Source organism: Syngnathus typhle, linkage group LG17, assembly GCF_033458585.1.
Source record: "Syngnathus typhle isolate RoL2023-S1 ecotype Sweden linkage group LG17, RoL_Styp_1.0, whole genome shotgun sequence".
Lineage (NCBI taxonomy): Eukaryota > Metazoa > Chordata > Actinopteri > Syngnathiformes > Syngnathidae > Syngnathus > Syngnathus typhle.
This window is the reverse complement of record NC_083754.1, coordinates 437,838-463,718: the sequence shown is the minus strand read 5'-3', so window position 1 is coordinate 463,718 and position 25,881 is coordinate 437,838. Positions and strand designations below refer to the sequence as shown.

General features: G+C 51.0%; 5 protein-coding genes and 1 long non-coding RNA gene across 13 annotated transcripts in view; 4 read left to right on the top strand and 2 right to left on the bottom strand.

Moving 5' to 3' along the window:
• Positions 1 to 9,724, top strand: part of znf385c (zinc finger protein 385C) — a 30,984-nt gene extending 21,260 nt beyond the window's left edge. For all 3 annotated transcript variants that reach the window (XM_061304251.1, XM_061304250.1, XM_061304252.1), the window contains 8 exons: positions 3,673 to 3,809; positions 4,589 to 4,699; positions 5,965 to 6,148; positions 7,676 to 8,038; positions 8,121 to 8,308; positions 8,506 to 8,601; positions 8,728 to 8,817; positions 9,474 to 9,724. In XM_061304251.1, the coding sequence (XP_061160235.1) occupies positions 3,673 to 3,809; positions 4,589 to 4,699; positions 5,965 to 6,148; positions 7,676 to 8,038; positions 8,121 to 8,308; positions 8,506 to 8,601; positions 8,728 to 8,817; positions 9,474 to 9,704 (1,400 nt within the window). In that variant the 3' untranslated portion in view covers positions 9,705 to 9,724. The remainder of the gene's footprint in view (positions 1 to 3,672; positions 3,810 to 4,588; positions 4,700 to 5,964; positions 6,149 to 7,675; positions 8,039 to 8,120; positions 8,309 to 8,505; positions 8,602 to 8,727; positions 8,818 to 9,473) is intronic.
• Positions 3,575 to 5,729, bottom strand: LOC133170998 (uncharacterized). 2 transcript variants are annotated; one of them, XR_009718651.1, is made up of 3 exons: positions 5,508 to 5,729; positions 4,562 to 4,665; positions 3,575 to 4,435 (listed from the first exon to the last, which is right to left on the bottom strand). It is a non-coding gene; the product is annotated as an uncharacterized LOC133170998 (long non-coding RNA). The 2 variants fall into 2 exon arrangements; XR_009718652.1 differs by having other exon boundaries at positions 3,575 to 4,389.
• Positions 9,725 to 12,965: 3,241 nt separating the features above from the next.
• nkiras2 (NFKB inhibitor interacting Ras-like 2) lies at positions 12,966 to 14,876 on the bottom strand. Of its 3 annotated transcripts, none has more exons than XM_061303081.1 (4): positions 14,723 to 14,876; positions 14,386 to 14,490; positions 13,912 to 14,153; positions 12,966 to 13,810 (listed from the first exon to the last, which is right to left on the bottom strand). In XM_061303081.1, exons 2-4 carry the CDS (start codon positions 14,477 to 14,479, stop codon positions 13,568 to 13,570), a joined length of 579 nt encoding a protein of 192 aa, XP_061159065.1. In that variant the 5' UTR covers positions 14,480 to 14,490; positions 14,723 to 14,876; the 3' UTR covers positions 12,966 to 13,567. The 3 variants fall into 3 exon arrangements, with proteins under 3 accessions (XP_061159065.1, XP_061159066.1, XP_061159063.1); XM_061303082.1 differs by having other exon boundaries at positions 14,735 to 14,813; XM_061303079.1 differs by having other exon boundaries at positions 14,386 to 14,815.
• A 93-nt stretch (positions 14,877 to 14,969) lies between these two features.
• dnajc7 (DnaJ (Hsp40) homolog, subfamily C, member 7) lies at positions 14,970 to 19,214 on the top strand. The gene is made up of 14 exons (XM_061303075.1): positions 14,970 to 15,101; positions 15,778 to 15,866; positions 15,931 to 16,055; positions 16,134 to 16,247; positions 16,331 to 16,405; positions 16,468 to 16,586; positions 16,834 to 16,987; positions 17,055 to 17,219; positions 17,347 to 17,438; positions 17,521 to 17,594; positions 17,728 to 17,874; positions 17,946 to 18,098; positions 18,183 to 18,245; positions 18,387 to 19,214. Exons 1-14 carry the CDS (start codon positions 15,028 to 15,030, stop codon positions 18,422 to 18,424), a joined length of 1,482 nt encoding a protein of 493 aa, XP_061159059.1. The 5' UTR covers positions 14,970 to 15,027; the 3' UTR covers positions 18,425 to 19,214.
• Positions 19,215 to 19,773: 559 nt separating this feature from the next.
• On the top strand, positions 19,774 to 21,277 carry odad4 (outer dynein arm docking complex subunit 4). Of its 3 annotated transcripts, XM_061303078.1 has the most exons (6): positions 19,774 to 19,964; positions 20,215 to 20,346; positions 20,422 to 20,575; positions 20,650 to 20,705; positions 20,768 to 20,882; positions 20,977 to 21,277. In XM_061303078.1, the coding sequence occupies exons 1-6, from the start codon at positions 19,839 to 19,841 to the stop codon at positions 21,171 to 21,173; spliced, it is 780 nt and encodes a 259-aa protein (XP_061159062.1). In that variant the 5' UTR covers positions 19,774 to 19,838; the 3' UTR covers positions 21,174 to 21,277. The 3 variants fall into 3 exon arrangements, with proteins under 3 accessions (XP_061159062.1, XP_061159061.1, XP_061159060.1); XM_061303077.1 differs by having other exon boundaries at positions 20,215 to 20,575; positions 20,771 to 20,882; XM_061303076.1 differs by having other exon boundaries at positions 20,215 to 20,575.
• Positions 21,278 to 21,582: 305 nt separating this feature from the next.
• Positions 21,583 to 25,491, top strand: cnp (2',3'-cyclic nucleotide 3' phosphodiesterase). The gene is made up of 4 exons (XM_061303074.1): positions 21,583 to 21,738; positions 22,468 to 23,691; positions 23,892 to 24,019; positions 24,377 to 25,491. Exons 2-4 carry the CDS (start codon positions 22,509 to 22,511, stop codon positions 24,827 to 24,829), a joined length of 1,764 nt encoding a protein of 587 aa, XP_061159058.1. The 5' UTR covers positions 21,583 to 21,738; positions 22,468 to 22,508; the 3' UTR covers positions 24,830 to 25,491.
• The last annotated feature ends 390 nt before the right edge of the window (positions 25,492 to 25,881 follow it).

Below are 25,881 nucleotides of genomic sequence, written 5' to 3'. Positions count from 1 at the left end.
ACCAAGCAGATGAGGGAGGCCTCATTTTGTACAAACGTTAGAAAGCTCTGCTTGAATCCCTAGTTTCTCTTCTGCCTGCCAAGGTCATGAAGCGCAAAACATTGGCACTTGGAAGTCCAACGTGCAATTCCAGCAAAGGTGTTCCGTTCCATTCATCAGCTCCAACGTCGCTGGATTATTGGCGCGACGACGAGTCGAGCGAGGGAGCCGTCGGCAACTTTGCACGTCCGTCGTCTTTGCCATCCGCCCAGGTTTGGGAGGGCGTACGAAAGAGACGAGCTATTTGTCGCCGCCGTCCCCGAGAGGCCGCCGGCCGGCTAAGGTGTTCCACTCTTCAGCGGGGGAGCCGTCGGCAACTTTGCACGTCCGTCGTCTTTGCCATCCGCCCAGGTTTGGAAGGGCGTACGAAAGAGACGAGCTATTTGTCGCCGCCGTCCCCGAGAGGCCGCCGGCCGGCTAAGGTGTTCCACTCTTCAGCCAGAGGCGACGGATGGCTTTGTCGGCCGACGACGGCGGGGGAGAAGATGTTCGTTTTATTCGTTGCTGCTGAGGAGGAGCGAGACTTTCCAAGATTTCACTTCCTAATCTGGACTCGCCTGCTTTCTTGCTTCCGTTTGTGAGCGTCCGCTTGCTTATCTCTGCTGCTAATCCTCCTCCACTTTCCAACCTTCTCTCCCATCCGTCCGTTTTGGCGGATGAGCCGAGCCGTACTTCCACTTGCACCTTACTCTGCATCGCCACGTTAGGATGTCACAATTTCGAGAGTGAAAGCGGCGCACTCCCTCCCCCTCGAAAGCTCTCGAACACGACGCGGGGAGTTCTAATGCCGTGGGGACAAACAACCAAGGTGACCGGCCGACGCGGCCTTCCTTCGCTCCTTCAGATATGGACTCTTATCAGAAGTGTAATAATTGGGAGAAGTCGGCTTGTTCGATTCCCGATGGAAAAAAAACAACAAAGCATCATCCCTCCCCGCGACACGCATTTTTTGTTGAACTCTTTTCTTATCTTGAATTTAGCCTTGAGCATGCCTGACTGTCACTGTAAATTGACGCAAGCTATGGGGAAAAATATCGGCGACCACGTAACAGCAGTGTGTCTGTCATCCATTTGGATTCACGTTTCCTTTGTTAAGCGGCACGAGTAACAAAGCTCGCTCGATTTCCATGACGACGACGACTCGCGCAATGTCAGACGTGTAGCGGCAATGTCGTTTTTTTTTTTTTTCTTTATTCCTCCTCACTTCTCTGCGTCACAGCGGCAAGCTGCCTACCTCCCGTTTCTTTGCTGAAGAAGTTTATAATAAGTCCATTCGCAAATGAAACGATGCTGTCATGCGATCTTAATTGAAAGAGACGCACGCAATGGTCCTGGCGGCACGGCACGGCACGTCTCTATGAGAAGCGTCATGCCACTTTGCCTGCCCCATGATGTGTCATGTTGTTTTGCCAGTGCTGGAGCTTGTTTTGTTTCTTCTTGTGCCTTTTCAAACACAAACGTCCGTTTATTTTGGTCCTCCAACTCGCCCTTGACAGCCTTTCAATGCGCTTGTGTTTGCTTCGGAAGTCTCTGGCCCAACGTAGGCGTCGGTCTCTTCCTCGGCGTTCCCAGCGGCCCGTTGGCGTGTCTCGTGCGGTTTGTTTCAGCGCCCTCGGCCAAGTCGCCCGGCGGGGAAGCGGAGCAATTTCTTTGCGGATGCCTCCGACCTTATCGTTCGTCTCAGCTTGACAGATGGACCGAGCGAGCGAGCGAGCGCTGGCGCTCGGCTTGGCCGATCGCAGCTCGCCGGACAAAACTCCTTTGTTTAGATGGAGGCCGTCCGAGGAGAATCTTTTGACCAAAGAGAACATTAGCACGCGCTAGGACGGACGCGTGCAATTGTGAGGACGTAGTACAAGTGGCGGCACGCATCATGAGAAAATCAAACGACTGACTGTGTGACAATGGAAGAGCGTTTTGTCATTGGCACGACGGGAACGTGATAAGCACATAAACGTGACGTGAGAATCCTTTTCCAGCTGAATCTCTGCGAGTGATGACAATTCTGGCTGAGAATCCATTTTGTATCCACTGGTTTCCCCAGCGCAGCATGTACTTAGCACAAGAACATTTTAAAACGCTGCTGGAGAGCGAGCGAGAGAGAGAGAGAGAGAGAGAGAGAGCGAGAGAGAGCATGCGGCTCACACGGCGTCCTTACGTTATCACATCCCACCTTGAGGTCGGCCGCTTATTACGAGAGCGGCCGGCCCAAAGCGTCTGTCGTTAATTAAAAGTGACGGCGGGGCTGATGTCGTCCATCCAACACGGCTCACTTTCCGGCAGCCAAATGAAAGGTCCCCGTTGTGGCTCGGCCCGTCAGATGCGCAAAGAGCAGCTTGGCTTTCTTGCGCCGACAGACGCGAGCGCTTTAGCGGCCGGCCTCCGTCGTTTGACCATCTCGTGACGTTGTTGTTGTTTTTTTCTTTCCTCTCATGACGTGACGTTCTTGCTTGTTCTTTCATGTCAGGGTTTCACGGTGTGATGGAGTCAAAAGGTCCTTTTTTGAATTGTCGTGGCGCCAGCTTCTCTTTCTCGTGCTGTCGTAAAGTTGGGAATCACACATCTGCGCATCCTGCAGATGCGGCACGACGCTGGCCGGTCGTTGTGTAACCAAACGCAATGACTCGCCAGCGCTCGAGAAGAAGAAGAAGAAGAAATCGGACAGTTTGCTCTGAGGCCCGGACTCGGGCGGACCTTGGACAAAAACAAAACGGATGACGATGTGGTGTGTTGATAGAAGGAGGCTATTTGTGGCTGCCGGCTGCAGTTAGCCAGCCAGCATGCATTGAGGAGCAACTTTGCTTCGGGCAGCTACGTATTTGCTCGCATGTGTGTCATCGCCTTCCTTCTAGGGACGTACGCGCTCAGGCAGGCGTCAGGTAGTGATTTAATAAGCTGCCTTGTCAGTCGCCTGATAACTGGCCGCCTGGGTGCAGCACTTTATAAAAAGCATCAAGTGGATTTATTCTTCCCATTTGCATCTTCATAAACGGGTCATTTATGACATTTTTGGGGGTTGTCTGTCTGTGGGTGTGGGACAGGCAGCGGTAGCGAGCGAGCGACTTCAAATACTATCTGTACGATTGTACCTTCCTGTAATTGTGCACTTTGTCCCACCTTTGCTTCTCATTGCGAGCTCACTGATTGCTTATCTTTGTCTGTGCTGTAAGTTATCACCCCACGATGCAAAGCCCCTTTGACCCGGGCCTGACACCGATGATTGATCCTGCCGCTCGTGTAAATGCTGCCGCCGCAGCCCACCGCTGCTGAAATGCGACCAAGCGGAAAATTAGAAATCTCTTCATCCCATTTGAAATCCGATATCCCCCCCCTCCCTACCTCCCGACAACCCTCCCTCCATCCATCCCTCCCTCCCTCCCTCCCTCCCTCCCAATCCCGCTTCCACCCACTGTATTGAAAAGATGCATTTAAAGGTGGGTGAGGGTGCGAGGCACTCTTTGTTGGGGGTGGGCGGCACAAACTCCAATACTGCAAGAAATGGTAGCAGGATTAGCCATGTCTAGAGTACCCATTTTGTTATTTGGCATCAGAGGAAAACAACAACAACATAGTTTTGCACCTAATACGGACGTCATATAAACATTTGTCTTTTCTTTTTCTCCGGTACATCAGGACAAGGCGGGCCGCTGGTGGCCTCGCTGTCCGTGGCGGGACGGCCGCTGCAGCAGCCCCGGCTGGACCTGAAGCACCTGCTGCCGTTCCGTCTCAACGGCTCGTCGCCGCTCAGCCTCTTCCCCAACTTCAACTCGGTGAGCGACGTCACATTGGCTGCCGTTTTGCTTTCCGTTCGTCCGGGAATAGCGCCGCGTGCGACACCAAAAAGGGTGACCTTTTTTTTGTGTGGGCGGGGGTTAGGGTTAGGCCTTGATGTCATTTTGGTTCCAAAACGGTTCACGCTGACTGAATGATTTCACAGGCCTTGGTGGAGGTCTGGTCTGCGCTCTCTGAGTGCTCTGCCTATGAATAATTCAAGCTGAAAGTTGGCGCGGTCGGTGTCCAGGTGTGGCCCGTGTATATTTATTTACGTGCGTGTCGGCTCCCTGAGCTTCCATCTGCAGATACTAAATGAAACAGAAAGCACTCTGCAGCCTCACAGCCGCAGAAAGCGAGGCGCTATGTCGCCGCATCTCATCTGCGGCCCGAGCTCCAACCGGATCAAAAGCAAACGGAAAGCGCGCCCGAGCGGACGTCTCCTCGGTACAGATGGCCGACGAGGTTGGGTGCGGCCGCGCCGTCCATCTCTCCGTCCGTCCGTCATGTGCTCCGTTCAGCTGCTTTTCTCCTCTTTGAGACAAAAGAGGCATTTCGAGCCGAGTAGGCTCCGGATGTCTGCCGACACACAATGGGAACGTTCCTAAAACAAAGGCTGCCTGCCCTGACCAAAGTGGAAAGACAAATTCACTTTCACCCAAGTCCTCAGTACGCACGCACGCACGCACGCACAGACTTTTATTTTTCTTTAAGTCTCATAAACTGAAGGTGATGCTGCGTGTGAGCAAACCTGAACTTCTGGATGTTTCTCTTTTAGATGGACCCTGTGCAGAAGGCGGTGATCAATCACACCTTTGGCGTCCCGCAGCCCCTCAAGAAGAAGCAGATCATCTCCTGCAACATTTGCCACCTGCGCTTTAACTCCACGGTAAGGACGCGTTTAATGGTTTAACATGCAATGGCTAAACCTCCTTGCCTTCTTTGCTTTTCTGCCTGCACTGACTCTGTGTGTGTGTGTGTGTGTGTGTGTGTGTTTTGGCACGAGGGATTAGACAGCAGGGAGAGCCTCCGTTTATCAGCCACGAGCAGAAACAATCAGCAGGCTCAGCAGGAAGCAATCACACACACACACACACACACACACACACGCAGGCAGGGAGTGAGTGAGTGAGTCACACACACACATATGGCAGGTCGTTTGATGCATATGCACAAAATCAAAGTGGCAGACATGAGTGATACAAATGTTCAGAAGAGCCGCGAGATCCCGCAAAGCCTTCCTTCAACCATCTATTTATCATTTTCATGCCGTCTGTGCGGAGTTTAGGTGCGCAAAGTCGGCTGGACTCCGGCATAAACCCAAATCGACACTCGGGGTGAGGAAGACGGTCGGTTTACTTGAGCGAGCGTGACGAGCATCACGTGTCCAAAAGCGTCTTGGTAGCTTGGATTTATGCAATTTTGAACGTAGAGCCGTTTGTTCTGGCTTCAGGACATAATCAGCCGGTGGTTATTTATAGCCACAAAGCGTGGCCGTCCAAAACAATCTAAAAAAGGCACAAATCAATCCAAGTAGCGTTGCGCCGTGTTTTGGCTGCAGACACTCAGCTGCTATGGGAGGATTGCTCTGCTCTGCTCTGCTCTGCACCGCTCCGCTCCGCCACGTTTGAAGCCTTTTCACTGCACATTATTTGGAGGCATCATGCAAAGCATACGCGCTAGATAGGACACCCTACCGAGACTGCCGCCCGCCACGTCTTGGTTTTCCCAGACCTCAGCGCTTGGCCGCTGTTCATGGCCGGACCGCAACTGTCCTCGCGGCGTCCTCCCCTTTTTTTCCAGCTCGCGGCGCAATCTCTCATTGATTTCTTCCGATTGGACCACGCTTTGCTCTCCCATTAAGCGGAGCGCGATCACATCGTACTTCGGAGCGCGTGTGCGCAGGCATTGAGAGGCAGCCCTCTGGCTGTGCGCATTGATAGGCCGGCCATAGTTGTTGCCTATTTGGCATGCAATTATACCTCTGGCCTCCCGGCGTGCGCGGCGCAGCCGTTATCAGGCGGGAGCAGACCGCAATGTGCAATTTCTTTTGACGTGGCCTGCCCATCCAGACGTCTTGCTCCCCCTCCCCCACCGAGACATGACATGGATTAAAATCTCTTTTGGCTCTTTCTCGTTCTGGCTGTGCCGCAGAACCAGGCGGAGGCTCACTACAAGGGCCACAAGCACACACGCAAGCTCAAAGCCATGGAGGCGCAGAAGAACAGGCAGCGGCGGGCCGGCGAAGCCGCGGCCAGGGAGCGGGACCGGACCGAGATGGCGGACGTCGCAGCCACGCCCCCTGCTGCCGCCGACCCCGGCTCAGAGGAGGGAATAAGTACGTCGAAGCAAACGGAAACGGAGAGGATGATGGCCAAGTCCCTAAGCGGCTTGTTATGCTCTTCCGAGCGGCGTCGTTGCGTGATTGGCTCCGCGTGAAATTGAAAGGCGGCCGGCCTGTAATGAACACCGGGCGCCAATAACACACCTGCTCCTCCAAACAGGTCCAATTCACAGACATCATGGGACTCGTGGCAGAAGTGACGTTAGCTGCTAATTGCTAACAGACTCGGCCTTTCTTTGCATTTGGACGGCAAAACCTTTTGGCGTTGCTGCTTTTTGGCTGCTCCGTCAGAGCGACTCGAAAGGAAAGTGGCTGCCGCCGGCCGGGATCGCACGTGTGGCCAAAATTGTTTAGACTTGACACACAATGCATGAGTCATGTCAGCATTTAAGAGGAGACATCAAAAATGACAAAGTGTTGGCAGGGACGGGACGGGACGGGACGGGACGGGTCGTGGCGGGCGTTCCCCCCGGAGACTGCATTGATGACGGCAAGCGTCAATCACCGTCCTCTTTAATTGCGTGGAAGCCGGCGCTAATGATGATTTCATCGTCAGCTTTTGGGCTCACGCGTAACCATGCTTGACGTCAAGCGGATCAATCCAGCACTTGTGAAACGCCGCGCCTTTTAATTGGACTCTTCAAGCGTGGATTCATTTCCGCCTCGTGCCACATTGATCCCAAGATCCATAAAGGAGCGGCGGGCGGCGGCGGCGGCGGGCGGTGCCACTCCTCCCCCGCCCGCCAATGGTCTGCTCCCGGCGCTGACGCTTTGCCAATCTGGCCGGCGCTCGGAAAGGATTGTGTTTATTTGGCAGCGGCGACACTTCCCACGCGCGCTTGCCGCTCGCGCAATCGATTGATACTTTGAGGCTTCGCGGGTCAGCCGGGAGGGAGAGCCTCAATCACGGAGCTTCCGCAACAGACACTCAAACCATGCCATTTGACGGGGGCGGTAGCTACCCGGCCCGGCGTCCGTGGGCACGAAAGAGCCTCTGTTGCTGTCTGATTGCCAAGGCTGCCATTTTGTTGGTGGCTCAGCTCAATGGAGTCAAGTGTCTATGGCTCCTCCCGATTTGGTTGATAACGTCTCATTAGCTCTTCTCGCAGTACCGTTGTCTGCTGGGGATTTGTTCCATTTTTCTTTTTGGAGACTGAACTGTTTGAAGTTCCTTAAGAGTCGCGTTTGCTTAATCCATGGATGGCTCTCACCAGTACAGCTCTGGAGGCTTGAGCAGCTTGAACCAAGCCTCTTCGGGCACTAGCATTACGCCCTAATCTGGCTTCATTTTCTGTGGCAGTTCCACTGCTTATCTCCAGTGATGAATTGACTGGGGAAAGAAAAATCAATGGTGGCAAAGGAGCAACAGATGGGATGAAGCTTTTCAGCTCAAGTCAATGGTCCTGGGTGAAATGTGCAAAGTCCAGGAAGGAAACATGTGGAATGCAAGTCAGTCAGTCCGCTGACATATCAGACAATATTGGGAACATTTCACAAACAATTGTGTGTACATCCCCGCAGGTCTTCAGTCAGACTCCCCGGACGTCAAAACAGAGGAGAGCTCGGCCGCGCCGCCGTCGGACGTGGCGGCCGCCGAAGCGGCGCCGACCTTGCGGCTCTCGCCGACCTTGAGGCTCTCGCCGACCTTGCGGCTCTCGCCGACCTTGCGGCTCTCTGACACGGCGGCGGCGGCGGCGGCGGCGGCGGCGGCTAACTCCGCCGCTCCAGAGGCGGCCGAGGGCTCGAGAGGCCGGACGGACTCGTCCGGCGCCGACGGAGAGGCGCGGGCGGACGAGGAGGGCAAGAAGAGCAAAGCGCACCTTCACTGTCCCGTCTGCAAAGTGACCATGAACTCGGCCTCGCAGCTGGAAGCCCACAACAGCGGTACGGCGGACGTAGCTTTTGTCTCCTTTGTGCCGGCTGGCGTCCTGATGGTCTCCGTGGCGTTGTGCCCCTCCTCCCCCAGGTACAAAACACAAGCTGATGCTAGAAGGTCAAAGCGTGCTGCCCCGCCGCCGCGGCAAGATGGCGGCGGCCCGCGCCAGCTATAAGAGCAAGCGGCTGGCGAGCAAAAGCAGCGTGGGCGTCACCAACAAGAGCTTTCAGTGCCAAGTGTGCGAGATCTTTGTCAACTCCGAGACGCAGCTCAGCCAGGTGTGTCGTGCTTTTCAAATGCCAAGCCTCATTTGAAGCCCTAACCGCTCAAGTTGGCAAAGACGCAAGCAAATGTGTCAGCTTTTGCGCACACGGTGGTTTAGCGTCCCTCATCGCCATGACGACGATGAGGATGATGTTAGGGCAACAGATGCTGATCTGTTTTTTGATTTGCTTCTTTTGGGGCCTTTCTTCAGCACATGAACAGCAGACGGCACAAGGACCGAATGGCCGGAAAACCGCCCAAGCCCAAATTCAGCCCGCACAGCAAGGGCCAGCAGCTCAGCTTAGCGGTGAGTACGAGCGACCGGCCCACTCTGCCAAAAATACAAGGATAGCTATGGCACGTCGTGACCCGAGCCCTAACCCTAACACCCCCCCCCCCCCCCCCCCCCCCGCACACACACACACACACACAGAGCATGCGATGGAACGGCTGTGCGGGCGCGACTGTGTCGGCCATGAAGAAAGCTTTGGGCAGCTACGGCCTGGCCTCGCTCTCCTCGCAGGTGAGTGCACAAAAGCTTTGATATACGTATTTATTATGGATGAAGGCAACAGCTCTTAAAGTTAACAATGTGGCATTCATGCTGTGTTTTCTTTCTTACTTCTTATTAATTGAGGAGATCTTTTCTAACCTAGAAAACTATAGGGGTGTCCATTTAAAGAATCTGATTTTTTTCAAAATTGAAATTTCAATTTTGGAAAATACAATTTGACCAACCCACCAGCTTCAACTGTTGGACATTCTTACTCACACCTGATGAGATTTACTGAAATGTCACGTGAGCTACGGCGCCTGTTTTTATTTTGATTAAGCCACAAACAAGAAGCAACTTGTGAACCTTTGCCAAGCACAAAGGTAAGAAAGACGTTGCACCCATTGTTTCCGTCGTCATAGAAACAAAGGACGCAGTTCTTATCCATTTGGAGCTAAAAACGATGTCATGGAAACAAGCCACACAATCCATTCAACAGCACCTTTAGTCTGAAGACACCATTCACCGTTTTCCTGGATGAGGCTCACATATGTATGCTTGAACATCAAGTTGGGTGGGCTCACGTGATGTTCATCAGCAATCATGCGCTTGAGCGGGGCGGGGCGGGGCGGGGCCGGGGCCTCATGTTTACCAAGTCAAACATGTCCTGCTTGTGTGTTCACCAGACCAAACTGGCCTTGCAGAAGCAGCTGACCAAGAGCTTGGCCGCGGGCTTCCTGCCCGGCCCCCTGGCACCGCCCACCCTCTGCACGCTTGCCGCCAACCCGCTGGCGCTACGCCCCCCAATGGGCGCCGCCGCCTTCATACAGACGCCCTTCCTGGGGCCGGCGCTTTTCCGGCCCGCTCCGGGTCCTCTGCGGCCCGCGCACGCCCCCATCATTTTTTCCCCCTACTAATGCCCTCCCCTCCCCTCCCCTCCCCTCCCCTCCCCTCCCCTCCCCTCCCCTCCCCTCCCCTCCCCTCCCCTCCCCTCCCCTCCCCTCCCCTCTCCTCTCCTCCCCTCCCTGGTTGGTGTCCTCTCTCTCTGTGTGACCAAACTATGCAGTCAACTTGTCTTAAGGGAGAATGGCGAGGCCCCCCCCCATCCATCACGCCTTCTTTCTGTTCCGGTGGTTACCGGCGAGGCGAGGCGAGGCGAGGGAGCGAGGAGCGCATTGATAGCCATTTGATTTTACGCCTCTTACCGTGTGCCGTGTTTTGTAGACCAGTCTAGGTGTACGTTGAAGATAAGCTCCCTTTACTTGAGCGCTTGCTTTTCAAAATGTGAGACAGAGAACCTCAGCAGCTCGGCAAACGCAAAGAAAAGGTTCATTGGAAAATATTTCAGATGGGACCTAATTAGGAGGTGAGGTAACTTGAGAAAAATAAAAACAAAATGTGATTTTTATGCGCTAAGCTAACCAGCTACATCAGACACTGTGAGTCACAAGAACTCAAAGTAAGTGGAGTCACTGGAGAAAGAAAATGATAGCATACGAATATGTATTTTTTTCTCCCCCGCCTTCCAAACTCACTGTCCCACACTTTGAAAAGCCCTGCTTCACCTGATGTCCTTTTTAAAAACGTTGTAAGACATTCTCGGGTCCACATGGTGATCGCCCTTGTGTCCGTTTGGCGCCATCCAAACCGCCGGAACACTTCACACCTTGACAAACGGGCCACCGACAAAGCGGAGGTGGAAGAGGAGGGTTTGATCGACAGCATGGCGTGTGGGAGGGAACCCAAACAAACAGCACAGCGTTACCATGGCAACCACAAAAAAAGCACCTTAAAAGCGCTTCGTACACACGAAAAATAAACAATCAGGTGATCACAAGGTTGACATTTAAAAGCAATAGCGACCACTTCCCTCACGCTGCGCTGCAAACGCCTGCCAGTCACGAGGTGACCACAACTCCTGTCGGTGGGTGACGTACATCCTATGCATTTTTCTCTCATTGTGCAATATGTATATTTGTGTGTGTGTGTGCGCGTGCGCGCGCGCCTGTGTGTGTGTGCCTGTCATCTGTCGTGACTGTCGCCAGTCTCTGCCATCTCCCGCCTCTCCGTAACAAAAGCAGCCGGCCGGCGGCGTCACTATGTCTTCAGTGTAGAAAACCCCGTAGAGGACGTATAAAGCTTTTATCAGAGTTAATATTGTTATGTGTACCATAGAAGACGAGATCCTATTCTTGTTTATTATTGACTTCTTTTTTTTAAGTACAAGGCCTTTTTTTTTTTAAAGTGGGGAAAAAAAAAAAAAAAAAAAAAATCAAGAGTGTCCCAGGCCTTCTCAGGGGTGAGCGGGTTGCGACCCATCCATCCGCGTTCAGGGTATCGCTCGGCCCGTCGTCATGGCGACATCAAGCGGGACGCGACGTGAAGAGAGCTTGTACCCGATGGATTTTTGGGAAATAAAAAAAGCTTTTCGAATTTCTTAAATGCTTATCGTGGATTTGTGTGTGTGTTTTGTTTAAATTTGGCTTTGAGTCTCGTGCTGCCTTCATTATTAATCTGAATCGTACGTTTCCCCACGCAATCATAGTGACGACAGACAAAATCGGTTAAACAGCTGGATAGTAGCGAGAAAATGAGAAGAAATGATGTGAAATGAATTGCAAATTACAAACAATTTCAATTCTTATCTCAAGGCGCACAACATTACTTTCCTTCATTTCAAAAAAAATAGCAAAACCGCACCATTGAAACTCAAATGATCAACATGTGCATTTCATTTATTCAAATATACTATAAGTGTGAAATGACCTCAATTTGAAAAGAAAAAAAGGAACATGACAGAAATGGGACATACGAGATGAAATGGCCCTCTCGGGGAACTGCGCAGCGTGTAATAATACAACGCTTCATAAATGTTCCACTTGAGGTTTTCTCTCATCTGGCATTATTAACCTTTGCAGGCAGCGAGCGCAACTGCGGAACCAGAGTGTCATTTTTCACGACGTTAACATCTGTGACCTTGTGTAATGCTTCCATGGTCCGCAAAGGCCCTAAAATGGCTCCCGGATGCCGTCGTTCACATTTGCTTTTGACAGGTATGTGTTGAAATTGCTTCGATTCGTCAGTCAATCAATGTGAAATGTTTGAGTTGAATGGCCTATCAAGTGCTCATCTCAGCTCGAGGCTATGCTACTGATATTTGGCCTCTGACATTGAGCCATTTTTTGACACTGGCAATTCCCCCGGGCCCGCGTGGCTTTTCCTCCGGCCACTCCGGTTTCCTCCCACATCCCCAAAACATGCTTGGGAGGCTGATTGAGCACTTCAAATTGTCCCTAGGTGTGAGTGCGAGTGCAAATGGTTGTTTGTCTCTGTGTGCCCTGCGATTGGCTGGCAACCGGTTCAGGGTGTCCCCCGCCTACTGCCTGATGACAGCTGAGATAGGCTCCAGCACACCCGCGACCCCCGTGGGGACTAAGCGGTTCAGAAAATGGATGAATTCCCGAGTAGCTTCAACGAGAGACGCGACCAACGCTGTATTGAGCTCATACGACACTAGGGCGCCCTCTAGCGGCCGTGTGAGGCAACGGCACGCCAGCGATCCCTTTCAAGGCGCTGTTCTAACTGTCTGTTTTCATTTATTTGCGGCGTCATATGTTTATCGAATTAAGTTGGCTGCTGCCGTCAGGGACAGTCTTAAATCTCCTCAAACATCTGCTTTCGTATTGATTCGTTCATCAGCCGTGTGTTGCATTAAGGGACTGTGAAATGAAATACTCGCACTGTAACAACCTTCGATACTGTGCTGTTAAACTCAAGTCGAGCGTTGCCACCAGAGATAGCGTGAACATTTCTGATACCAGTTTTCTTCAACAATTCCTGTTATTTATGAAAAACTGTGATTGCACGATGACCCTGGTGCGACAGACCGTTTTCAGACTGTCCCCAAAGGCTACATCCAGATGATGGATGGGTGGATGGGTGGATAGGGTGGGTGGGTGGATGGATGGATGGATGGATGGATGGATGGATGGATGGATGGACGGATGGACGGACGGATGGATGGACGGATGGACGGATGGATGGATGGGTTGAATGCGTGGCTGGCTGGCTGCTGCTGCTGATGAAAGCAATCCTTTTTGAAGCTACTCAATACGTTGAGTGTACAAGAAACAGGAATTATAGCTTTGCTTGATACGTGAAGACAATATGACACAAAAATACTTCAATTGTTTATTGAAGATGCAAACAAATGCTGTTTAAAAGTAAAATAACACATTTCATTTTAAAGGCATGTTAAAGGCTGGCTTCGTTTAGGCCCTAACCCTAACAATAACACATTTGAAACAATTGGTCCCTGAAAAAAGCTGCACAATTGAAATGCTATAAACATATATACTGTACATAGGTGTAATGACGGCATCAAATATAGCATAATCAAATCATCTAATAAAAGGAAGCAGTGGAACAAAGCTTCCCGACGACAGGTGACTTAGTTACCGTACACCGTCAACAGCTTGCGATGGCTCTAAAATACAGGATGGCCATTAAAGTGACATGATTGACAGTGTGACGACACGGTGATGTCAACAACTATTTGCCGCCCTTTTCCAATTCTTGTGCATGTTTTCCACACTTAAATGTGATATGATTATGGCGTAATTGCAGGACAGAAATCAACTGTCAATGGAAGGCTGAAAGTGCACAAGCAGCTTTGCCCTGAATCAGATTAGCTTGACATGGCGAGGCGGAATTTGAAACGATGTAAAAAATAAAAAGAGGGCAAACGCGCTGCGTTTTTGCACGTCCGTCCATCCTTCCTTCAGCCGTCCGTGGGCCCGCTGCCCTTGTTCTTGTTGCGGCTGAGCGGGAAGGTGGACTTGCTCTGCGGCTGCGTCATTTTGCTGGCCAGGTACACAAAAGGCTCGACGAGCGTGCGGCGGTCGGCCACCGACAGCTCCCACAGGCGCACCTTCTCGTTCTTGGCCCAGTTCTGCGCCATGTTGGCGTCCACGCGCCGTTCCTCCTGCTTGTCCAGCTTGTTGCCCAGGACCACGATGGTTACCTGCGTATTTTTAAGCCTGCTTTATTAACTTCCGGTTTCATTGACTAGTCAAACACACGACAAGTCAAACACACTCGGTGATGCAAAAAGTCCAATTGTACCTCCTTCTTATCTCTGTGTCGGTCGATGTCCTTCTTAAGAGCCTCCATGCGCTTGAAGGACTCCTTGCTGTCGATGCTGTAAACCAGTACGAAGCCGTCGGCGAAGCTGTAGTAATGCCGAGGGAATTCCGTGCCGTCGCGGAGCCCTCGGGTGTCGTAAAAGCGCACCTGCTCGCGGGTGCCCCGATCGGTCTCGATAGATCCGATGTAGATGTCCTCCAGCGTCTCCATGGTTTCGGAACCTGAGAAATACACGGGCGAGACAGCTCAGGCACGACGTGAGAAGAGACATTTGCGTCTCCATCCATCCATCCATCCATCCATCCATCCATCCATCCATCCATCCATCCATCCATCCATCCATCCATGTGATAGGGCGTCTGTCTATACAGGATGAATGTGCTGGACTGAGCAATAGGCGGTACACCCTTGCAACGGATGCCAGACGATTGATCAAAAAGTAATCCGAAGTACCTGCGACATGATTGGCGTACAATAGCTGCTCCAACACGGCCGTTTTACCAACTGCAGCCTGGCCACATACCACCACTTTGCAGCTTTTCCCCATGACGCTCCTCTCTGCACCCGGACGAAAAAAACAGATGAAGACGGAATTTTCTTGTTTGCTCGCTCGCTCGCTCGCTCGATGAACTCGGTATAACATCAATGTAGCTTAGTTTTAGCTTTCACATAATCTCAACCGAGTAGTGGGACGACAGCTAATCGCTCATGCCACGAAATCAACAGTTTATATTGAAGCGCGTCTATGAAAGCGAACACGCCAGTGCGTGCGAGATGGGATCAAACATACAACCAAATATACAATATTTGAACGCGCAGTGCTGCGTGTTTACGCTTCCCTCGAAGTCCGGAAGTGAGAGTCGTCGTGACGTAAGATGCGAACACGCATCCGGGTGCGCGTGACAGCACGCGTAACGAATTAACATGGAAAAAATAGGGATACTTTTTTTAAAAGCAGAAAACATCGATTTTGTCGCCCACCCGAAATATATTGGCGTTTTATAATTGATTCTGACTAGGAGGATGACTTCCTGTTTATGATGACGCCACAACGACTGCAGCATTTGACCCCGCCCCCTCTACCTTCACGTCAAAATGGCGGCGAAGCGGTGCGACGCTGGGAACATGGACCCCGACATCGAACTCCTTAGCGACGACGAATTGGAACGGTAGGACGCACTGACAGCGGCCGAAACGAACCACCCGCGAGGTTTTCGAGTTCTATTTAACACCGGACGCCTCCGTGTGGTGGCATCGTGTCACGGAGCTAGCTAAGTTAGCCGCTATTTGGCTAGATGAAGGCGTCCGTTCATGTTATTTTGTCCTCCACTTACCGACAGCCTCCGTGCGCATGATAGTGGTAGTAACGTGCAGAAGTTGTCAGGTCGTCGTTTGTTGTTGTTGTTGTTGTTGTTGTTGTTGTTGTTGTTATCATCTTTTTCTTTTGTGAAACGATCATTCTCGAAAGTTCGGAGAGGTCGTGACGTTCAAACAATCAATGACAGGCTTTCCCAAAAAAGTCATGGCCACAGTTGGTGAGCAGCGTGCTTGGTGTCATATGTTCCTTGACTCCTTTCTAAGTTTAGCCAACCAGCGGGGCTGGCTCGTCCTCGGACTGTGTGTACTCGGCTGTTCATTCACAGCCTTACACTGTACTCAACGCAAGTTTCGTTTTCCAGGGAAATTGACTCCGCTTCGTGATTGCTTGCGCTACTGCCTGCTCATGTGGTCAGAGACGATACCTATGTCAAGTATTCATTGAACATGGCGAAAGCCTACATCATCGGTTCAAGAAGCGTATTTGTGTTATTTCAAAATCAAATGTGCCATTTGTGTCCACCATAGGGAAGCCGATGGCTACAAAGAGCAAGGCAATGCGTTCTACATCCAGAAGGATTACGCAGAAGCCTTCAATTACTACACCAAGGCCATCGGTATTTGATTATGAACTTGCATGGTTTTGCTTGTGGAGATTTCAGTTTTTGTTCTTTCTCGCAGACATGTGTCCAAAGAACGCCAGTTACTACGGCAACCGAGCGGCCACTCTGATGATGCTGTGTCGGTACCGCGAGGCTTTGGAGGATTCCCAGCAAGCAGTGAGGCTGGATAACTCCTTCATGAAGGTGCATTGAGGAGATCTAATAGGCGCACCTTCCCAGTGTGTCGTTTTGTCGCACTAATAAAGCCGCGTGGCTGTCCAGGGGCACTTGCGAGAGGGGAAGTGCCACCTGTCCCTCGGCCACGCCATGGCGGCCTCGCGCTGCTTCCAGAAGGTCCTGGAGCTGGAGCCCGAGAACAGCCAAGCCCAGCAGGAGGTCGGTTGGTTCCGGTGAAGAAGCCAATGGCAGCTTCCCTTCCAATTTCAAAACGACAAACCTCCCTGTCATGACTTTTTCAGCTCAAGAGCGCCGAGTCCGTCCTGGAATACGAGCGGATGGCAGAGATGGGCTTTGACAAGAGAGACTACCGCATGGTAGGTTTTTCCAGCAGGCCCGTCGAGGGTTCTCGATAACGCCACAGCGTGTCCGTCTCCAGGTGGTCTTCTGCATGGACCGAGCTTTGCAGTCTGCCCCGGCCTGCCATCGGTTCAAGATACTGAAAGCCGAGTGCTTGGCCCTGCTGGGACGCTACCCGGAAGCTCAGTCGGTGGCCAGGTCCGGTGACTCTACACCATGCGCGCTACTCTATTGCGTGGAACGCCGCTGCTTTCGTCGAGCAAAAACCGATCATCGACAAACAAAAACGTTTCATCGTCGGACCATTCCCATGCGTGCGTGCGTGCGTGCGTGCGTGCGTGCTTTTAACACGGCTCTTCCATTCTTAGCGACATTTTAAGAATGGACTCCACCAACGCCGATGCGCTGTGCGTGCGTGCTTTTAACACTGCTCTTCCATTCTTAGCGACATTTTAAGAATGGACTCCACCAACGCCGATGCGCTGTACGTGCGCGGCCTTTGTCTCTACTACGAGGACTGCATCGACAAGGCGGTTCAGTTCTTCGTGCAGGCCCTGCGCATGGCTCCGGATCACGAGAAAGCCCGGCTCGCCTGTCGAGTCAGTATTGGAGTCTTTCCATACCTGTTGTTGTACCGGTTGTTTTTTTAAGACGTGTTCTGTTCAGAACGCCAAGGCGCTGAAGGCCAAGAAGGAGGAGGGCAACAAGGCGTTCAAGGAGGGCAGCTTTGACGCCGCCTACGTCCTCTACTCTGAGGCGCTAACAATAGACCCCAACAACATCAAGACCAACGCCAAGCTGTACTGTAACAGAGCCACGGTGGGCTCCAAGGTAGGCACGTGGCTGCTTATGGGGATAAAACGGTGCCTGGTAGCGGGTCGCTCGCTCGCTCGCACGTCTCGTTAGAGTCATTGCAACGGGTGCGATCGGCCCATCACCGCTGCTTCTTGTCTTTTAGCTGAAGAAAGTGGAACAGGCCATCGAAGACTGCACAAAAGCCATTAAGCTGGATGAGACCTACATCAAGGCCTATTTGCGACGAGCGCAATGGTACCAAACGTCTGGTTTCATTTCACCGCCGCGCCGCGTCTCGTTGCGTGCTATTATATCCCGTCTGCTTGTCACCTCGCAGCTACATGGACACGGAGCAGTACGAAGAGGCCGTTCGAGACTACGAGAAGGTTTACCAGACAGAGAAGACAAAAGGTAACGAGCAGAGAGACTGTTTGGAATCTGTTGAGGGCAGGCTATAACTCACAATATGAAGCATTATATATGTACACAGCCTGACCCACCACCCCCCCGCCACCCCCACCCCACTCCATCTCCACCCCAACAGAGCACAAGCAGCTGTTAAAACACGCACAGCTGGAGCTAAAGAAAAGCAAGCGGAAAGACTACTACAAGGTGCTCGGCGTAGACAAGAACGCAACCGAGGAGGAGATCAAGAAGGCGTACCGCAAACGGGCTCTCTTACATCACCCAGGTGCGTCACTAAAATGCCCCCCCCCCCCCCCCACTCGAATGCTCTCCTGAACGACCGCCGCTTCCTCTCAGATCGGCACAGCGGCGCAAGCGCGGAGGTGCAAAAGGAAGAGGAGAAGAAATTCAAGGAGGTGGGCGAGGCCTTCAGCGTGTTGTCGGACCCCAAGAAGAAGTCACGCTACGACAGCGGACAGGACCTGGAGGACGAGGGCATGAACATGGGAGGTAAGCGGGTCTCCCGGCCGTCCTCACAGGGTACGGCGGCCCTTTTGCCCGCACTGACGCCTTGTCCACCCCCCACTCCACCAGATTTTGACGCCAACAACATTTTCAAGGCATTCTTCGGTGCTCCGGGAGGTTTTAGTTTCGAAGGTAAGTGGTAAGCATAGGTTCAAATGTAACTGCCTGCCTGCCTGCCTGCCTGCCTGCCTGCCTGCCTGCCTGCCTGCCTACCTCCCTGCATTTCATCCAACCGCCACAAGTCAGCGGTCTAACCTTGTATTTACCTTTCAGCCTCCGGGCCAGGAAATTTCTTCTTCCAGTTCGGTTAAGCGGGCCGCTTTCCCGCCATCCGACACGACCTTAGGACCTGCCGCCGCACGCCGCCCCCTCCGCCCGACCCACCGGCTGTATCTTTGAGCAGATGCGGGTGGATCCTTGTCATCTCCGTCAATGCAGCCACATACAGACACACTGAAACCAAACTCAAACTAGCTGTACATCCAAGACATTTGAAGTGACCGTCGTGCAGCTACCCTTTTTTTTATTATTATTATTATTATTATTTTTTTTTTTTTTAAAGAGGGTCCATGCGGGAAGTAAAGACTGCTGCCTCCTCTGCATGAAACTGCAACCCCCATTTTCTCATTTGAAGTATCTAACGGGGACGGTCGCTAAACGGCACCCTCGCTAGTGGGAGCTGCGTCAAGTGTATGAAATGACACATTTTATATTTGAAGTTGCCATCCACAGATTGCTGTATTGCACATGTGACTGGAATGTATCATTTTGATTTGTCACTTTTGTGTTATTATCCTATTTTGTTTTATATTTATTGTCCCCCCCCCCCCCCCCCCCCCCCCTGGTGCCAGTCACAGCTCCTTATTTAGCAACAAAGCACTTGGATACAAGATTTTTCTTCGGTCATTAAAATGCAACACAATGAATAAATGGGAGCATACTTAGAATGTTGTTTATGAAAAAAATGGGTCCAGACATACTTTCTGTTGACGTAGATAAGGTGGGAAAAATCGAGGCGTCCTCACCATTATTGTCATTATCATTTTGGTGAAACCCTCCTGTTTATAACAGTGTCAATAAAGTCGAGGACTTGCCTATTTATTTATTTTTACGGGTTATTACATCCAAATAGGGAAAAGCAATACAAATGCTGTATCAAAAACATGATCTAAATTTAATCTTTTTTTTTTTTTCCATTCTTTTTTATCAGTATGTGAATTTTTGGGGGCGGGGTGGCGATCGGCGCTGAATCATACTAGGGGAAATAGATAGTTTGCATTTACTTAGTAAGTATAGTAACTTCTAATACTCAAAAAAGTCGAGAGACGAATTTAAAGTAAGATTTAGAAAGACGATATATGAAATAGGTTTATACCTAGTCCTAATTATTGTACCTGAAGTTAACTCCAAACTCTCATTGGCTCAAATGAGGCAAGTGGTTTCCTTCTGAATCCTTTTTTGGGGGAGATATGAGTGAGCCACAAACTATGACATACAGTAGATCTGTGACAGTACAAATTGCTGTCGAATCATTGCGACAATTTAAACAGAAAGTTTACTCCCAAGAAAATCTGCGTTTCCACACATTTTCCAGCCAGCCGGGAGGGAGCGCCATTGCTCTTATTTGTTCCCGCGGTTGCCAGGTTACCGAGCCGGTGAGGCGCTTCCTGCGGCCTTTTGTCTTTTTTTCTTTTCGCTCTTTTGGCAAAATTCTCTGGGTAAGCAATGTCTGAAACAGAGTCTGAGTGTAGAGATCCGAAGGCGAAAGGTGTTTTCTCCACTTTAATGGCGGATGGTGACTGGTTGCTGCTGAAGGGAGAGTGTGAAAAAGCAGTCGAAAGCTACAGCACGGTGAGTGAGTGAGTGAGTGAGTGAGCGAGCGAGCGAGCGAGTGCTTACATGTTAAATAACTTTTCAAAATTTAGCATAAATAAAAGCCGGTCAAATTCTACACCAAAACTTTTTCCCAACTGAGTTGCTGGAAACTGCTATCATTTTCAGCGAGAATTTCAAGGTTGAAAATGAACTTATTTTCAACCTTGAAATTCAAATTCGCAATCACCAATTCTCCCGTAAGTGTATATTCTATATGATGTAACAGGCTCTGACACTCAAACCTGAAGACAAAGACTGCTTTGTGGGTCGCTCCAAGTGCTACCTAAAGATGGGTCAATACGAGAAAGCCCTGAGGGACGCCGAAGCATCACTTCAAGAAGACCACTCCTTTTTTGAGGTATGCGTTTTTGACATCACACTAAACAATTGTGTGGAACAAATGATACAATTATTATTTTTTTATTTCAATGAGGGCTTGTACCAGAAGGCCGAGGCTTTGTACTGCTTGGGGGAATTTGAATTTGCGCTAGTGTTTTACCACCAAGGGCTGAAACTGCGCCCTCAAGTCCACGAGTTCCGGCTGGGCATCCAGAAAGCGCACGAAGCCATTGAGAACGCCGTCACTGGTATGTGACCTACACTAAAGATGGAAGTGTGTAATGCTCCTGAGAGCGCTGTCTCAATACTTTTGTCTACTCAGTTCCTCCTGCCGTCATACAGAAGGTTAAAGCAGACATGCTGCAAAAAGATGTGGAGGTAATCACATCAACTTGCTATCTCTGTACTTGTTATGATTTGACACAAACAATCTCACACAGCAGATGACAGCAGCCAAGAAGCCACACGCCTCTGAGACAGAGAAGAAGAGCAAGAAATACCTGGGGGAGTTTTACGAGGACAGGAAGTATCTGGAGAATTTGTTAAAGGATGAAGGTACATTTTTTTATTTTCACCATTAGAAAAAAATGCTGTCCAATTAAACGCCAAATGCATATGCCCCCGTTGACTGTTTTATGCTGATCTGCAGCCTTGGTGAAAAGCAAGACGAGAAACGGCAAGCAACTGCAGGACGTCATCCAAGGCTGCCTCGCATACTTGGATGACTGCGCCGACTTCTGGAACCAGCAGAAGCCCCCCCGTGTCCTTCACCCAAAGACCCTCAAAGACAACCAAGCAAGCAGGCCAAAACGCCTGCCGGTGCCCCCACGGAAGCCGCACATGTAATACTCAAGAGCCTATAGGACACTGAGACATATCATTGAATTAGATTTGTAGTTATTTATTTCAAAAGGCACAAGAATAAAACCAGTATGACAGACGAAAGAAGACACAGTATGATGTGGTGTTTGTTACGTTATTTGGCTAGTTTTTCATTTAAAATGACCGTACAAAATGCTTAGGGTATATTCTAACGCTTTGCGTTAATATTGAAACGACCTCTTGAGGTCACCTGATGCTCTTCAGTGGTCACATTGCACAATGAGCGTATTAGGATTATTGTATCATTGGCATTCATTATTTTTTAAACGTTAACGTCGTCATTGTTTCTTTTAGATTGAGTCAGTTGAAAAAAGACCCAATAGGGTTTCATTGGACCACAGTTGGATTTGATCCCACTTCCGGTCCGTGAAGGGCGTGCCCGTGGGCCCCGCCCAACGTGCGCGTCCCCGCCGCCGTGCGTGCCTTGAAGAAGAGAAGCGGCGCGTGGATGTCAGCGTGGTGTGCAAGCAGCTTAGCTTGTCGTTGTACTCCAAGAGGAGCGCGTGGTAAGAATCCCCACCGAATGCTGGTAAGTTTGATCTGCGCACATTGTAAAGCTTACGGACGTCTATTTTTCATGGCGATGGGACGTATTTTGGGGAGGACAAGTTCGCTACGCACAGACGATGGTGATTGCTTACTGGAAATCCGCCTGTTTGGCTTGGTAATTGTTTGTGTGCCATGTTAACCTCCGTCTCTTACTTTTTCTCTTAAGTTTAAAATTTGAACTTTTTTAAACTTCAAATGCATGATTTCACACGGTTTAAACAAGTTTAATGCTCTATTCTTTCAAATTAGTGGGCTTTTTCATAGCTTGAAGCACAACGCGAGTTGATTCACCGCGTCGCCCACACAACAGCTGTTGGCGTCTTTACGGAAACTAACACGGAAAATGTTCGTTTTAGTGTCTTTTCTGGTAAGACACTTGCGCGTCGTTTTTTTTTTTTGCCAATGTAGTTTTGAGGAAGCTTTTCTGACTCGTGACACGACACGTTCGCACATCTGGTAAATGAAGCATAAATTGTGAAGAATCCAAATGGTCGCCACTTCGTTCGCTAGACGGCGCTGTTCAGTCTGACGCCAGGTTGCCCAACATTATCATCGAATAGAGACAATTTAACTGCATTTTGTCTGCTTAGTCTGTTAACATTCTTTTGTCTAGTAGCACTTGATATCTTATTACTGTTTACATTAGTCTTTTTACTGTTAGTTTTGCTGTTGAAAATCAGAAATGAATTCTTTCTTTTGCTGTGTTTAGGGTGCATGTTAATGTAACACAGTGACCCTATCAAGCCTTAAATGGACCCTGAAAACAACGCTGAAGTTCCCAACATGTTGGAGAACCCGCAACAGGAGAAGGCGGCGACGGTGGCGGCGGCAGCGGCGGTTGTGACACAGTCGGAAGCGTCTGCAGAGCCTGAGAAGCCAGCAGTTGCCGAGGGGGAGGAGAAGGAGCCGCCTGTGGTGAACAGCGGCGGCGATGCGTCCGGAACCAACACCGCCACGCCTATCCGAGCTTACTTGCACCGTAATAGCCCCGAAGCTGAGCCACCGGTGCCTGTTGCTGTGCCAGAAGAGTCTGAGCCGGTTCCAGAAGCTGCGCCGCCAACCCAGGAAGAGCCTGCGCCGCCAACCCAGGGAGAGCCCGTGCTGCCAGAGCAGCCTCAAGAACCACAGCCTCCAAGCTCAGAGAAGTTTCAGGAAGAAGTTGTCAAGGAAGCTCTGACACAAAATGGAGGGGAGAAAACGGAAGCATCTACGGAGAAGCTAGCCAAAGTCTCTGTGCAGAAGGAGGAGAATGAAGCTGAAACGGCACGCCCAGCTGAGCCCAAGAAGGAAGTTGAGCCGGAAGTAAGTGCCAAGTCGGCTAAGTCGAGTGAGGCAGTGCCCGATAAGGAGGCGATAGTTCCCTCTGCCGACTCCCTGGCGTTCCCCATCCTGAAACACGAGAAGACCAAAAATGCACTGCGCGCCTCTCGCACCCTGGTGGTCATCAGAGGCCTTCCGGGAAGCGGCAAGACCTTCTTGTCCCGAGCGCTGGCCGACGCCTACAAGGACCGCTGCTCCGTCTTCTGCGCCGACGACTACGCGGACAACGGGGACCGCGGCACGGATGTGCACAAGGCCCTCGACGAGGCGGTGGTGGCCTGCTGCGTCGACGCCGCCTCGGCGCTGGTGGTGGTGGACGACACCAACCACACCCAGGAGCGGCTGGCCCGCCTGGGCGAGATGGCTCGGGAGCACGGCATGGTCGCCATCTTCCTGGAGCCGCGCACCGAATGGAGCGCCGACATTGCGCGGCTCGCCAAGCTGGCCGGCCGCAAGCCGGCCGCCGTCGCTGCCGTGAAGCGCCAACTGGATGAAGTGCGCCTGCCGCTATTCTTCGGCTGGTTCCTGCTCACCCCCGCGCAGGACCGGCTTAGGTGCACAGGCAACGACTTTCTGACGGCGCTGGACGGCGTCAAGAAGAACGCTGTTGGCTGTGAGTGAGCTGCCATCCAATGAATGAGCTAAGAATACACTCGGCTTGCTAATTTTTGATGCTTGGAAAACAGTTTTTTTACTGGTTGCTAAGAATGTAATTGCATGGTTTCCAAGTATTGTGCAGCCCTCGTGCCAAAAAAAAAAAAACCTCAGGGCTGTGTTCCACTGGCCCTGACTCATTTTTCCATGTCTTTGCAGCGTCTGTGAATGAAGGGCAAAATGTTCCTCTGGACCAATTCTTCAAAAGCAAAGGAAGCTTCCACTGCACCACCAAGTTTTGTGACTATGGGAGGGCAGAGGGAGCCAAAGAATATGCCCAGAAACCAGTAAGTCCCCACACACCCCACCACCACCCTTGTGCGTACAAATTCATGTAGGATTAAAACTATTGTTTTTTGAGATAGATGGAAGTTACTGGAACGTCACCTCTCCCGTTTGCGTCCTTTGTGGCCAAATATGACACATATTTGCCAACAATGAATTTGGCTCCAGAGCCACTACTGCTTGCCACCTGTTGAGGCAACCGTTGTGTGTGTGTTTTTTTTCTTTTCTTTTTTTTTTTTTCTCCCCTCTCCCCCCCCGGGAGTCGACAGTCTGTGAAAAAAACAATGGCAGCACAGCAGTTGTGGACTACTGATTATTCCCCCCCCCCCCCCCCCCCCATCCCTTTTTTATTCTTTCAGGCAGTCATTGAGTTGTACAGCTCAGTGTTCGATCTGACCGTGAGCGCGCTTTTCGTCACGCCTCGCACCTTCGGCGCCCGCGTCAGCCTCACGGAGGAGCAACTGGTGCTGTGGCCGGCCGATGCCGAAAAGGAGGCGGAGCCGTCCGTCCCTGGCGCCGCCTCCTTGCCGACGGGCAGCCGTGCCCACGTCACCCTGGGTTGCGCGGAGGGCGTGGCAGCGGTCCAAACGGGTCTGGACCTGCTGGAGATCCTGGTGTTGCAACAAGTGGAACCCGTCACCGACTTGGAGCTCGGCTCGCTGCGCTTTTATGGCGAGGGGAGGTGGATGCTGGAGCTCAAAGAGCCCATGTGCGCGGCAGCGTGCTTCTCCAGCTTCTACAAGCGCAGGGGCGCATCCCACGAGCAGGGCAAAAAAGATTCCAAGAAGAAGAAGAACTGCGCCATCTTGTGAACACATGAAGAAAGTGTTGCGTGCGATAACTGACATATTCCAAAATAGGAGTTCAAGGGCTTCAGATGTAGCTAGCCAGAATTTTTGTGCCCCCCCCCCCCCCCCCCCCCCTCCTCAATTTGCACTACCCAAAATGCCTTCAGTCAAGTTCACATAGCTCACTATGGCTTCAATTTAGTACACTGGAGCTGCTCGCACATCAGTGGCAGACCTTTTTAGACAAACAACCTAGCTCCCATCATGTAATTAGCGCGCATCCTAATCCCAGACTCTCATGATGGCACACCGTCTCGGATTGCTTTAAAGCTACCTTGTCTTAGTGGCATAGACCATTGTGCTTGTCGTCGAGAAAGTGATTGTAACTTTAGCAAATGGGCCAAAGCTGTGCGTTTAAATGTAATGGAGCGTATAAAGATGGCTCTTTGCACGTTTGCGCTGCACGTTGTTTTGAAAAGGGAGACATTTGGCATTTTTCCTTCCACCGGCTGCTTGCACTTAAAACAACGCTGTGAATCCTAATTGTTTATGAGACGTTGATCAATCAATTTGCATTTCAACGTAAACTTTGCCTTTTTTTGTTTTGGAACTCCAACTTTGTCTATATAGCACTATTTATGCACTTGTTTTGTACACCCAATAAAAATCAATCGTGTGGTGGCTCACGCAATTCTACGTTTCTGTATTTAAGTTCATGACCAGCAGATGTCACTCCACACTAAGGCGTTAGAAATAGCCACTTTAATACAATACTACGTACGTAAATCGTACATTTTGGAACAATGAATAGTTGCAGGTTATGTCTGCCAAACCCCACCCAGGGCAAGGGCAAATATTGAATTAGTCGTCGGAGCTCAATAACTCCATCTCACCAGATGTGGGTCAATTGGGAACTGTCATTTACAACAACCCTTACGATTGGGTACAGTGTGTAGATAAGCCTGTCGACCAATCATTGTCTATTGTTCCCTCCCTATTGGTGAGAGTGGCGCGTGTGAGCCATGCATGGGAAGACATTCATGAAACGTTCAATAATCCCTGAATTTCCCAAAACT